Raw genomic sequence first — 14806 nt, 5'->3', positions numbered from 1 at the left:
CATCGTCCTCCTTTGCCTCGGGTGATGATCACAAGTATGAACAGCCACCACCATTTACCTCTTTAGGAGCTCCAGGGTCCACTTGAGGGATGATACTTGGACCCTCATCACTCCCAGATACCTGGTTCCTCACACCAGGACCTCAAGGACCATGCTTTTATGCCCCTGTGGCCCTGTTCGGGACCTTGATCATCTCATGGGAAGCAAGACTACTCAGATAGACCCCACATGCCTAAGGCTCCTTCATTCATTTTTCAGCAACTCAGGTAGCACTTGAACTCCTACAAACTCAGGTGTCTCTGAGTCATGAGGAAGAGCATTAGATCCCTCAAGACCAGTTACTTTGTCATCTTCTCTGGGTGAAGCAGTGTTTCCCCTCATAGCCCCACAATTAGACGACTTTAAGGAGTTCCAAGACCTCTGGAAAAGAATAACAGCGGCACTCCAACTATCTTTGGAAGAGGTGCAGGAGAAATCCCCAAAGCCAAAATGGCAGGTCTTGAAAAAAGAAAAAGAAACTGTCACTGAAGTAGCCCTTACCAAGGAACAGTGCCTTGCATTGTTCTGTGGTGAATTAGTTTGATTTGAAAGAATTATGAACCTTTGAAAATTGGTCCTGTGGAAAAAATAGTATGTGATCATGTAATTAAAGACCGTGTCATAATGCTTGTGCACCAGGGAGCAAAATGATGGTTGCAGAGGTAATCGTAATTCTGGCATTTTCTAACATTTAAGTGCTTTACTTTGTAACACCTCAGGGGTGGACGTGTAACAGAGTTTGTATGTAAGTGCCTAGGGTTTTTAAACAAGCAAACTGAAAAAAAAACAGAAATTCCATCCTGTGGCATCATATTGACACCCACATGGTTCATCAGCAGGATTAGAACCTTTAGATCCACTACACTGACCTCTACCACTGGAGTTAATGGAGTAACAGATAGCAATGACAGATTGTCATCCTTTGTGTGGACTAGCACTAGAGGGGGGTGGGAGACACTTTTCCCAGTAGGTTTCATAAATATTTGCTAATAGCAGAGAAATAGTGAGACTCAGAAATCTTCGGCTCCATTTAAGGCTCTGGATCGGAGTACTCTCTAGAGGGCACAGATTCTTCTGCCAATTCCCCCCCCCCCCCCCCAACTTGACCCATTCTGCCCCATTCCCTTCAACCTGTTCCAGTCCTATCTCTTCCCCACCCCTGGTTCCTTGCCCCAGTACTGTTCTTCTTACCTATTCAGGCCCAGTTTCCTTGCCTATCCAGTCCTAGGCTACCTTGCCAGGGTCACCATCCAAGACCCAGTCTCCCTTCTCAACCACCACCTCCAGTCCCAGGCTTCTTGCCCAGCCAATCCAAGTTCTCTTCTCCTGGGTCCTCATCCCATCTATCCCACCTACTGGTTCACAGTCCCAGTCTCCCTCTGCAGGCTTGTCATCCAGTCTCAGTCTCCCTCCCCAGCTCCCAGTCTTCTTCCTCAGATAAGTCTCCTCTCCCCAGTAGGTTAGTTCCAGACTCCTTGTCCAGTCAGTCCCAGTTGTCCCTCCTTTCCCAGCTCTTTGTCTGGTTTCAATGTTCTCCCCATAAGCCAACTGTCTTGCAGCCCCCTGCGTTTCTCTCACTGTCTCCCAGTCTCCTCTCCCAAACAGTCCCAGCCAGTCTCCTTGCCCAACCACACCCAGGTCCTCCCAGTCCCAGATTCTCTTCTCCCCACTGCCAGCCTCCTTGTACCAATCTACTCCTTTCTCTCCCCCTAGTCCCTTCTTAAAATTTAATCAGACACAATCCTCCTCCACATGGCCTGGACACAGGGTGGGGGCCATTAATAGCATAGGAGAGACCTCCACCTTGTTCTTAGTTCTTAGGCCCACCCCAGACCAGCCAAAATAACTGGGAGCAGTCAGTACAGAGAAAGTCGGACTTCACCCTTGTAGACTTGGGCTTGATAGAACATGTACAACCACAGGTAGGAGCGTGCTCCATGAGGACAGACTCTGGATTTTTAGCTGCTAAAATCTCTACTGAGCATGTGCAAACTGCAATTTTTCAAAGGTTCATAACTTGGCCAAACTTAAGCATATTTTCACAGCAAAAGGCATGTCCCTGATATAAAAGCCACCCCCCCCCCCTCCGCCAAATCACAAGTCCTTGCTCTAAAATATGGAACACTAGAGCCATTCAAAGAAAAGGTCTCAAGAATTTTTAACATGGAAAAAAAATTCTATTTTTCTGTAGTGTCATTCTTGGAAATGGCTGTGTTGTTTAGCAGAAATTTTCCAGAAAAAAAATCAGCTTGAGGCTGACATCTACTAGGGAAACTTTCAGCCCAAACAGTTAAAGATTCACGAAGTTGTAAGCAGCAGGGTCTCATAATGGCGTGCGTCAGGCAAGTTTAATCATAGGCCGAACTACCAACACAACCTATAATAAACAGCCTGGTTAGAGTTCTAAAACTGCATTCTAACTACTCCACATAACATCTTGTGCTAGAAACAGATGCACTCTCGCTATGACTCATTTATTCTATTGGAATGTTTTAAATTAACTGTCCTGATTGTCATGTTTGAGAAGAAAAAAGTCCTGGTTTCCTTTAACAGATGAAAGAAGAAGAACGTTATTGAAGCCAGTGTTGCAGTGGCTGAACTTTCTGCTACTTGTCCCCATAGGCAGAACATGCATTGCCAATCGCAATTTCAAGGAGGATTTTTTTGTATAAAGCAATGTTTTCCATTTGGGTGGCTCAAACAGAAATAATTTGGTATATTTGTATTCCATATGAAAATATTTATCATTAGTTGTACGTGTCAGTTTGTAACATTCTTTAGCAAGTTTTATACCGATCTGGTATGTTTAGTCAGACCTGGCTTATCCTGTTTTACTTATGTGAACAAAAAGAGGGCCCTCCAGTGAATGCAAATGTACCACTATCTCCTTTGTGCCTGGAGTCGCTCTGAAGAGGTTCCGTGAAGTCTTCTATGTGCAGCGACTCAGTGACAAGTTCAGCCCATGGATTCCTGCATGTAAATAGCATATGGAGAAGTTGTTTTTCACAGCAGCGTTGCCTCCTGGTGGTTGTTCACCCCTTTGGGTGTTCCTGAGCGCAGCTGCAAGAAGGGAGAGCGTAACTAACGATAGCATGATTCCAGCAAGAAAAGGGAGGGACGGGTAGCAATTTGTGCAGGACAGCACCTGCTGTCACAATTCTAGGACTGCCCCTTTCTCTGAGCTTCTCCTAAAGCTCCTCCTAGTACAGGGGGGGGGACAAATACAATTCCTTGGAAGCATCACAGGCATAACCCAGCTGAATTTTCAGTCCTCACTGCCCCTCTCACAAGGGTTTCCTCTGACGCTGGCCCTTATTTTGATATCCTGTTTTGACAAATTTGCTGGTAAACAGAAGCATGTAATTTCTTTGTGAGGTATACAGATGAATCCTCACGTCTCTCTACATTAATAAACAACATGTGTTTAAAATGTAGCACACATTCCTTTGCTGAAAACTGGTGGGTAGAGAGGGTTTCTGTTCTTTTCTTTATCCAGCTACTTGGCTCCAGAGAAAGCAAGCAGCATGGCTTCTTACTAATGCATAATAATCTCATTTGATCTTCATGAGCAGGGCAATTGTACAATAAATCTGAAAAGAATCCTATTATTGAATGTATGTTATAACTGTATTTGTTCTTACAGGGACAAGCTGATCTTCTAAAATATGCTAAAAATGAGACATTGGAGAACCTGAAACAAATCCATTATGCCACTCTTTCATGTGGACTCAATAAACCAGGCACTGAAAATGCAGAAGTCACAAAGCCCCGTCGAAGCCTGGAGGCCATACCTGAAAAATCAAGTGATGAAACTGGAGAATGAGGGAACTTTCTGCTCAAAATTATGGAGTTTATAACTCTACAACCAATTGTAGCTGCACAGGACATATGCTTTGCACTTAATATTGAAAACTATATTTGGAATTTTTAAAGCACAACTGGAGAACTAATTACAATCTATTAAAACTGTGAATGTGACGGCAATGAAATTGTTTAACATGGAAATTATCTTGCTGGCCAAAATATACTGTATATGTGTAAAAGATATCATAATTCAGTAACAGTGTGCTGAAAAGTTCATTGAAGTTCCAGAGAGAAACAAACTACTTTTTCTTACTGAAAATGAGCTGTAACTAAAGGGAGGTGGATTCATAGGTTAGAATGTGATAGTATGTCTTGATTTTCAAAATAATTAGGTGTGCAATTCCTTGATTTTTGTGCAAACTTTAGTAATTGTTTGTAATACATAGGTATGCAATTGTGCACCTAACTTATTAAAATCAGGATCAATAAAATGAATTACACGTTCTGTTTAAAAAAAAAAAAAAAAAAAAAATGTGGATTTTATTTTAGACACTTGGGGGTATTTTGGTTTGAAGGGGAATATTTTTTTATTGTTGAGCCATAAATAAAAAGGAGAATGTAATTAAGGCAGTGCTCACTGACTCTTTGATGCACTATAAGAGAGTCATTGTGTGAAAGGAAAATGTGCAATCAGTCTGGTATAGCCTAGGTCTGAAGAAGATGCTTACCTATGAACTTCTGCAAATGTGTATAGCTAATGTAAAAGTGACCAAACTGCGAGTAAAATGTTGTAAATAATTTTTCATTCTGTGAAGTGAAGTGTTCATATTAAAAAGAAGTTTTGTGATATTACTCCCATGCAAGTAAAGCTTTTAACTAAACTTTAACTTTATTTTTCAGTTTAAAAATATTTTCTTCCATGCACAGTAGGTGATATATCAGGTTTGTCGAAAACCTATTTTTGTTGTTATTTTTTATCATTTGACAATTTTTGATAAAGGTACAGTAGCTAATGTACTCGTAAAATTATTATACAACCCTAGAGCCATCTCTTAGTGCTTCTGATTTAACAATAAAGTACAGTGTATCATGACACAGTGCACTAAATTCAAAGAAAAATAAGCTTAAAATGAAGTTCTATTCAGCAGGGGGGATTTGTATTAAATCCTCGAATGGCACTTCACACCATACACTTATACCAAACCAAGGCCCTGATCCTGCGATAAGAGCTGTGTAAGTGGATCTCTGCATCTGCACAGTGTCTTGTTGACTTTAATGGACCTCTGCCTAGAGACAGCAATCCACCTGCATGGATCTAATTATAGGATAACCTTCAGTCATTAAAAAAGTTGAACGCACTCCATGCGGTTCCCTTTGAAGTTGCTTTTCTAAATGATGTTCTGTACAGATTAGGAGCGGATTGTAGCAGGTGCAGCTCACTCAACTCCCAGTGAGCAGATCATGTATTACAAAGCCAAAAATATTGTGGTCCTACTTAGGCAAAACTTCCATTGACTGCCATATAAAGATGTAAGAATATGGCCCATAGTCACCAATGATCTTTCCCCAGGCTGTCAGCTGTGAGCTCTCTGATTCCATATGAAATTGATGGGAAGGAATGAGAGCAAGCAGTGTTCTTAGTAGTAGTTAATACAAAATTAGTCTGCATGGGCCAAATGCATCCCTGATGTATTTTTCACAAACTAAGGCTATGTCTATACTAGAGACCTTACAGCAGCAGAGCTGTACCACTGCTGTACCGTTTTAACTTTAGTGCCTTTGTTTTCATTGATTTTACTTACACAGTCTGTTCAATGTGTGAACTGTTTACATATGTTTGAATTGTGATAAATGTGCCCAAAAAATGAATATGATTTTTCATCAAATTGCCTTCTTTTGCCTTCGCTCAGCCCTGGTACGAAATACTCAATGTTAAGAAACTTACAGAGAGATGAGTGCCACTTGAAAGAAAATGCTGCTGCACAGAGGAAAAAGTTCATATATGAATTATTTGTCATTTCAATATTGACCCTGTACTCTGCTTTGCATGTGCAACAAAGGATGGAACAGTGCCTGCCTACGGAAAGTACCAATCTAAATTAGAACCTCCAGCTTCAGTTGCACTCAGCAAACACAGAGTGCAGCTGAGGAGGGTAGGTGGCTGTAAAGATCCTCTTTGTGATTACCTGATCCTGGAGCCTTCTATGGGCCACTTAAGGCATTCCAGCATGCTTTAGAGCAGCCTCAAGGCCCCCTGGAGTGCAGCATGCCTTGGCCATGCCCTCCCCTCCAGATGGTGGGCTGGTCTAGAAGCAACCTATTTCAACTTTACACCATCCTAGAATTCCCCTAACAAATGGAAAACTTACCTGGGGGAAAACAGTCAATTTTAAACTCTTTCATGCCTCCCCTGTTTCACAAATGGTCCAAAATGGAGTTCAGGATTGAGTTCTGCACGTGAAATCCTGTCCCTGTTGCCTGCAAGAGGGCCAGGATTTCACACCAAGACTAGAAGTTCCACCTGCTTTCCTATTCCCCTCTTATTTGTCTACCTGCTCTCAGTGCCATGTGTTGACAACTTTTACTGCAGCAATGCGTGTTAGATGGGATGCCCCTTAGAACTGCACAAACCCTGCTATCTTAGGTACTACGCATAATGGTGTATGAATCAGGTCTTTCAGCAATAGTTGCATGCTGTATGTAAATATTTTTGTGTAAAATTCCATGGCTTGTTACCATATTCATTTTTTCCTGTTTTGACGCCAAAGCAGAAGCGTTGCCAGCATGAAAAAAGGAAGTGATTTCTAGCTGACTAAAAATGGCAGCTACAGTCTGTTAATCAAATGAAACAATCTGTAGAGAGCTCTCACAGTTCAGAAACATGGGTTCCGTGTGTACGACTTTCCTATTTCTACTGTGTGAATATTATTTTATTACTAATACTGCTTTCTTTGCCGCCTGCAGTGATTTCTAGGTATCTCCTGGCAACTCCTAACTGACCTGTGCTTTTTATGGAAATCTGTCATCCAAACTTTAGCCCAGTTTACAATCTAAGTAAATTACACTTCAGCATAAAATGCTCTTCACAACCTTTTCAGATACGTTTGCACAGGGGTAAAAGTGCAGCTAGAGGTATGGACACATACAGTATATGTACAGTGAGATAGCTTTATGAAGTCATCCTAGCTGCTCCACAGCAAAGATTGTCTTGGGATTTGCTAGTAAAGCAGGACTAAAGCAGTGAGTGACAGCATGGGCCAGCGGCCCCCAGTACAATCCTGAAATTAGTTGGGGTTGGTCCTGCTTTGAGCAGGGGGTAGGACTAGCTGACAACCTGAGGTAATTTCCACCCTAATCTATGATTCTATCACTAAGGGCTTATTTACATGGGGAATAAGCCTGCAGTAGCTAATGTATACTAGCTACTCTGCACTAGCTACACCAAACCCGTTCCCACACTTAGAGTCACTAAGGCTACATCTACCCTTGGAGCTGGGGGTGTGATACCCAACTTGAGCAAACAGACTCATGCTAGCTCCTATCAAGCTAGTGTGCTAAAAACTAGTGTAACACAGGCAGCGGTGAGTGACAGCATGGGCCAGCGGCCCCCAGTACAATCCTGCCCAAGACCCCATTGGGTCATACTTAGGGCAGCTAACCTCTGCTGCCACTTGCCTTTAGCACATTAGCTTGAGCAGAGCTAGTGCGATTATGGGTGTGGGGTGATTCCCAGCTCTTGTTCCCATTATTCATTACATATTGTCTGTTCTCAGCAAGGAAAAGGGGACAGAATCATCAGCTCCTGCTGGCCACTTGTTTTCAGAGGCTGCTACACCTCCCCCTCTGACGACCCAGCTCTGCTCAGTACAGAGCCCCGAGGGGGCCAAGGAGAGAGACTGGGCAGCAGGTCGGTTCTGAGAGTACCAAGGAAAGACTGGGGATGGAAAGGGAGCCTGTGTGGAGGGCCAGATGAGGGTTCAGAGCTGTTGCTTCAGCCCTTGGTGCAGTAGGGAGCAGCGCCATAACATGCTGGGTTGGCGTGGCTCATGGGAAGTGTCAGTGCAGCTTTCAGGCAGCAGAGACAGGTTAAACGTGGCTGTGCAGAAGGGGTGGTGAGGGGGCAGAAGAGGGTTTTGTACAAAAAGGAGGGGTTGGTACTGGAACTATACCCAGGCGGGGCCTTTCAAGGAGCTGGGGGCAGCCTGTTAGCTCTGCGTCAACAGTGGAGCTTTACAAGCTCCCACCTTGCTACCGCCTTGGCTCCCCGGTGCACTGAGGCAGTAGTGTCCGTAGGGAGCCTTTGGTGATGCCTCGGTGCAGAGACACTTTCTTCCCTGGCAATGCTGCCAGAAAAGAGGCTAGGAAGCTGTCCTGGGAGACCTCTTCAAATACGAGTGCTTTCGCATAAGGCTCTTCCCACCTCAGACTTCCCTGCACAGCCCCAGTTCTACCTGTATAGCCCTACTCACCCTGCACCTGGCCCGTCAGCTCCCTGCCACACCAGGCAATAGCACCATGGGAAGCTGACATGGGCAATTTATGAGAAATGATGTAAGGGGTGATAGGGCAAGCGCATGGGTCACTTGCTGTTGGGTTCTCAGTACCTTGAAGTCTTTAAACCATGATTTGAGGACTTCTGCAACTCAGTCATAGGGCAGGGGTCTATTACAGGAGTGGGTGGGTGAGGTTCTGTGGCCTGCGTTGTGCAGGAGGTCAGATGAGATGATCATATTGGTCCCTTCTGACTTTAAAGTCTATGAGTTTTGTGGGGGTTGCAATGAGGAGAGATGGGTTTAAGCTGGGGTAGGCAAAGCAGAGCAGAGAAGCTTGGTGCTCACAAGCCAGCTATGGTTTGTCAGACGGACTTCTACTCCAATGAGCCACCTATGGTTCATAGAAGAGCGCCTCTCTGAGGAAACTCAGGTGTCTCAGCAGAGAGTAGAGCTCTGCTTTGCAGGGACATATTATGTTCTTAACTAGCCATTTCTTTCTTTTCCGTTATTTCCATTGGCAGGATATGCTTAGAGCATCCTTAACTGTTTCTAGCAGAAGTGAAAATATTGTCCAGTGGCTAGGGCACTGAGTTGGGAGAGCTAGATTCTGTTCAAGACTCTGTCACCAAACTGCTTCCTGACCTTGGGCAAGTCACAACCTCTGTGTGCCTCAGTTTACTCTTCCTGTAAAATGGGGATAATTATACTTATCTTGCTTGTAAAGCACTTTGATTTCTACGGATGAAACAGGCTGTGTATTAGTATTTGGGGTAATATGTATCTGCACAATCCACCCTCACGTAGTGGTAATATTTATAAAATAAACTGCACAGCCATGTAATTAAACATCTCTAACAAGGCAGCCAACTTTTTAAGATCTTTTGTTCACTTCAATAGGTTTCTTGGATGTTGTTTTGCAAAGCACACCGCAGACTAGAAATGTTTTCCAGTGATGTATACTGCTCATACACAAATATGTTTCTGATATTAATTCATTTGTATATTAGGTTTTAAAATGTAAGCCACACCACTTGGACATAAACTGAGCAAATAGGTTCTGTGTTCCCAAGTAGTGGCGAAGTCAATAATGTTAATCCATTGTATTTGTTGGCTTGGCTGTGCAATAGCACAAATGATCCTTTGTTAACTCTCAATATGTTTCTTAGGTACAGTGGCTTGCAGGCTTAGCACTCCTTTCTCTTTGGAATTTCTTCCAATTAATCAAAAAAAGTCTTAAAGAGACCTTTGAACTCCAGGATTCAGATCCAGATTTCAAATCCTCATACATTTCAGAGCAGTTGAGAGCTGTGGTTCTGGTTTAGCACCATCTCTAGAGGTAATTAATTTCTCAAACATAAAGAATTAAGAAAAACCTATTACCAGAGACATCTTCTCATTAAGCATATCAAGTGCCAATACATATTTACATATTTGGCAGGTGCACTGAAGTTGAGATTTCCCTGAATGGAGAAATAAGGATCATCTCCTACAGCGTAGCTATACCACACAGGAAACTAGCGTCTGGAGGTCATCTTCCAAAGATCTCTGCCTTAGAGTGAATAGTTTGCCAGGGACAGTCCCTTCCTTCCAAAGATCCTTCTGCTATTCCTGGGAGATAGCAAGGGTGGGCTGCCAATAACATTCCCTAAAACCCTAATATAGCAGAGCCCCTCATGTGGAGTATTTTGTTTTTACATTTTATTTAGACACTATGGTTTAAAAAACTTCTATTCTGCCATTGCTTTTGCTGGCCTGAAAATATCGGTACAGGCCTGTGAACTATTCAACTGGCCTTACCACATGATTTTAGCAACCAGGAGCTCTCAACCATACCAGCTAATGTAATTGACAGCGTGCTGGGATTTCTAGCTTTGTGACTGTGTAAACATTTATTTGCAGTTCCAGTGATTCCCAAGCTCTCGGAGTTTAAAACTGTGTTGGGCTTACTATGACCCCTTGCTCTTACAGGGCCCAATCCTGACCCTAGCTGATCCTCTTCTACTCCCTCTTAAAGTATGGGTGGAGGACAGTCAGCGCCTCACAGGAAAGATGCTGCAGAGCTTTCTTGACACTGGAATTGGACTGAATATGGATCTTGGGACTTTGGATTAGGGAAATATTCAGTCCTTGGAGAGAAATCACTAACTGAGCCCTCCTTTTTAAGGGGCTCAGCAGAGAAGTTGTGCTACATTGGTTTTAATGACAAGTATCTGTGGTATTATAGTTTGTTTTGTTAGGGATAAACTGCAATTTTGTAGGACTTCTGAATTGTGACAGTTCAAAATGACGGTTGTATTCTGTATTAGAGATCTCACCACTAACCAATAACTCACCATTTGCACTGCAGTGCTCTGCAAACTCTAGCAAAAGGAAATGTGTTTTTCTTCATGTGATTTGAGCTCTTCTTACATCAGTTCTCTGCTGCCGCTATAACATCTGCGGGAAATTACACACAAAACCAGTATTTATGCCTGCAAAAATGATGATCAAGTATAAACACTGTCTCAAAACAATTAGTCCAAAACATCTAATTTGCATTTCTATTAGAAGCAAGTCCTGAAAAGTTTTATGCTCTACCACTTACTCTAAGAAAGAAATAGTATGTGCCATTTTTAATGTTGACAACATTATCGACAAAATGTAACAATGATGTGAGAACCTAAATCAAGAAGAAAATAACACAGCAGCTATAGAGATGTCTCTGTTATTATGAGTAATCCCTTTCAATACAGTAAAATCACATACAATTTGTCTTTGATATAGCTGTATATTTTCTCGCCTTTCTTGAGAGTTTGTATTGTCTCTAGCCTCAGTTTCACCTGTGTAAATCTTACTCAACCCTTCCTTTCCCAGCTCTGGTACTATTGTAGGACACACCTTTTCCTCAGAGCATTCCACAAAGAACCAGGCCTGAAGAAAAATCTGACTTCACACTCCAAAGGAATAGTCCAAGATTCAACCTAAAGCAGGACCTAAAACAAATATCTCTCTGATTAGTGGCGAAGATTACACAGAGTAGGGAGGAGAACAGACTGCCAACAGGCAGTTCTCACTGTTTTGAATAGTCCACGTAGACCACTTAGACACACATCCATTCATGGGAGATTGACAATCCTTCCTCTGATTCTTCAGCATCATCATGTTTGTTACTTAGTATTTCACTGCTGCTAGGGACTCTTTCTGCTGCAAAATCAGTTAACAAATGCAGTAATAATTAGGAACATGGGGCTCATAGATTCTCTCCAGAAGTGTTAAGCCTTCATCACTCCAGTTGAAGTCTGTGCTCAGCACCTCTGAAAATCAGGCCCTAACTCTTTACATTTATTTAGCATCTCTTAGCAGAAGTGCCAGAGCTGAGTTTCTTTACAGCCAGTGTGGGCTAGGATACTTTTAGCACTGTAGGGATCTCCGTATCTGACATTTAAACCAAACCATGCCTGGTTATAGATTCTACTGAACCTGTGCTTAGCATCTACAAGAGGTAGGTAAATGGTAATATCCTTAAATGAAATTAAAAGATGGAAAAGCCAAACCCGACCAAGGGAAATGCTTTGTTGCACAACATTATTAAACTGTGGAACTCATTGCTACAGGAAGTCATTAAGGCCAAAAATCTTAGCAAGCGTCAGAAAGATACAGATAATATTATCCAGTTAATGCAAACAAAAACTGGGAAGAGGCATTGAACTTAATGCATCAGGGTTTAAGCCAACCTCTGTTAGGAGTTTCTTGCACCTGTCTCTGAAGCATCTGGTACTGGCCACTATCAGCACTATCCAATAGGGGAGGAGATATTAAAAAATATGGAATTATTCTGGCCTCTGAAGAGAGCTTCCAATGGATTTGCCCCTAGGCCCTGGGCCATTTGAAGCACTTTTAAATGTAGGAAAATGGTTTTTTTACCTCCAGGATTTGATGAAAGTACCAGATAGTAGAGCTTGGAGAGATTTGTTTTTCAACAGAAACTCTTTTTTTCAGCAAAAAAATGCAGATTTTTAATTACACCAGACTGTTTCACGACTTCATGTTCATTTCACTAAATTGGTTGTTTAAAAATATATATAAATACACCTAAAAAGTGTCATTTGGACATTTCTTTTAATTTTATTTTTAAACATTTCAAAATGTTTAAAAATGCTTGAAATCAAGTGCTTGTTCACTTGAAACACATTTTTTTTCTTTTTAGTTTTTGATTCACTGAACATGTTTTAAAAAAATGTTAATTTTCAGTTCAAATCCAAAACAGTTATTTTATTTAACAGTATTAAGTCTGAAAGACTTTTCCTACTTGTAAGAACATTATATCCCTGAAATCCTTGATCCCTTATTTAACTTTCACATGCATTTATTTTGTACATTGCTTTCTGCAGAATGAATTCCCCCGGATGCTCTCATAGTAGAGTGCAGTGTAAGTCAAATGGCATGCAATGGATCATATGGATCAGATCCTTAAATAGTTTGGAAGGAGATTTAATAGCACACAATTAACTCTTTTTCTGGAAGAAAAATGAAGTTAGCAAGCAAATGGAATATCCTAAAGAATGCTCACACCCCCTCTATATGCATACAATACAGGAGACAGACAGGGATTAGAACTAGTCTTACTATCCATTTACAGTGCAATATGTCATGTCCACACATGTCTTTTTATGGCTTAGAGTCATATATATTTAAGAAAAGAAAAAGGTCTAAATGAAACTTTATGGTGTTCAAAGCACTCCCAGTCTCAGCAGGCATATAAATGCAGACAAAGGGAAAATCATGATACACGTAAAAATTAGATAACAGTCTTGGCTGGGTCATTTTAGACTAAATATGGAGGAAAAAAAGCAACCCTTAAGTGGTTCTGGTACTGTACTTATCCCCAATATTCTGAATTGTCAAGCCTCATTTCTTCTGTTATTTGGATTGACAATCTTCTCACCAGTGTTTCTCATTATGGTTTGAAGGACACCATGGCCTAGTTTCACTGGGGAAGCACTGAACAAGTGAAATATAGCTGGCTATTACTTTGACCATAGCCTTCGGTAATGTTGATAATGCTATTGGTTCATCGTCACATGCTGGTAATTTGCTAGACAGGACAATTGACAGAGCGGTAATTCATCAGCCATGGTCTTGGGTATAATAGATTGTGGCAGTGTGGCAAGTGTCCCAGTGTTAATGATTTGGGTTAAGCAAAATGGAGAGGCTTTCGAAGGTCCAGCTGCTGTTTTCGTATATTCTGATGCAGGCACACGGAAGAATAATTCACTCAGAACCATATAGGGACTGGCGGGGATAGATGTGTGCAAGGGGGAAAGACACTAATTAAATTATGTTGTAGTAGGCAGACTTTTCTTTGTACTTGTCAGTAGGCATCTGAAATAATATCCTTCATGGAAGTCATTTAATTCATTCCTGATTCCATATGAAAAAAGGTTCCATTTCTAGCAAGCCTTTTAGTCTTTAATTAGATTTTTCCAATTATTGATGCTCTCATAATAAAGGTTACGTTTGAATGGAATTTATACACTTATAAGACATTGAAAACTGCATAGAAACGTGCAAAGTCACTGCATGCAAAGTGCTATTAACTGCATATCATTTCCCAATAAACTCGCTCTCTCTCTTTTTAATCCTCAGCTTATCTGGTGGTGTGACATTTTATGGCATTTAAATGTCTTGCTGTGGGACTTTGCTCCTGCCTTCATGTTCACAGTGTGCCCTGTCCCTTGAACACTCAGGCAGATCTAGCACAGCAGAAGAAACAGACAAGTGGAGGCATGATTAGAGGACACTGGTTGTGTTGCCAGTTATTTCTGATGTAAATTATGTTGCACAGCTAGGCTGTAAACACCAGATGAAAACTGAGAAATGTCTATTGGTTTCTACTGATATAAATCTATCAGGAGCTAAGTGGCGGGGGGAAGGAGCTGTGGTGAACTAGGTTTAATTCAACCTCAACTGGAAGTTCCAAGAGAGGAAATATAACACCAGACTAGTGTCCCACAATGGGAAATATTACCACATACTATACAATCTGTCTTGACGCAGTGCTCGAAAGCTTAACAGTCAACAGGCATGACATTCAGGTTGTGTAAAATGAAACCTGAGACAAACACGTTGTTTCAAGAAATCGTAACAGACGCCACCACCATGAACAAAAACCACAAGTATCTATTTTACTAGCTAGTTCCCTGCAATGCTGAAATTCCAACGATAACAGCACTGGTCTTTGAGGGTGAGTGTCAGAAAGCAGTAGTGACAACAAAGAGCAAGTAAAAATGACTATCAACTGATTATAGTTTCACTGCCCACTCCAGGTGAAACAGAGCAAACAGCAGAAATGCTGAACAAAATATGTTTGCTGCTTCAAACCCTTTCCATTTTGATCATCTAGGGTATTTTTGGTAACACAGATAAAGAAACTATTTTTATTTATGTGTATAATATATATTGTCTTGACACTTGCCACTTAACTCTTCTAG

General features: G+C 41.6%; 1 protein-coding gene across 2 annotated transcripts in view; it reads left to right on the top strand.

Moving 5' to 3' along the window:
- Positions 1 to 4730, top strand: part of PLCL2 (phospholipase C like 2) — a 195728-nt gene extending 190998 nt beyond the window's left edge. Inside the window, exon 7 of one of the 2 annotated variants that reach the window (XM_067561951.1) lies at positions 3683 to 4730. In XM_067561951.1, coding sequence (XP_067418052.1) covers positions 3683 to 3862 — 180 coding nt within the window. In that variant the 3' untranslated portion in view covers positions 3863 to 4730. The remainder of the gene's footprint in view (positions 1 to 3682) is intronic. The other variant, XM_067561952.1, reaches the window with a different exon arrangement.
- Positions 4731 to 14806: the final 10076 nt, after the last annotated feature.

The sequence above is a fragment of the Emydura macquarii genome, unplaced genomic scaffold, assembly GCF_026122565.2.
Source record: "Emydura macquarii macquarii isolate MOO-44397 ecotype Brisbane River unplaced genomic scaffold, CSIRO-AGI_Emac_v2 contig_2422, whole genome shotgun sequence".
Lineage (NCBI taxonomy): Eukaryota > Metazoa > Chordata > Testudines > Chelidae > Emydura > Emydura macquarii.
This window is presented reverse-complemented; position numbering and strand designations above follow the sequence as displayed.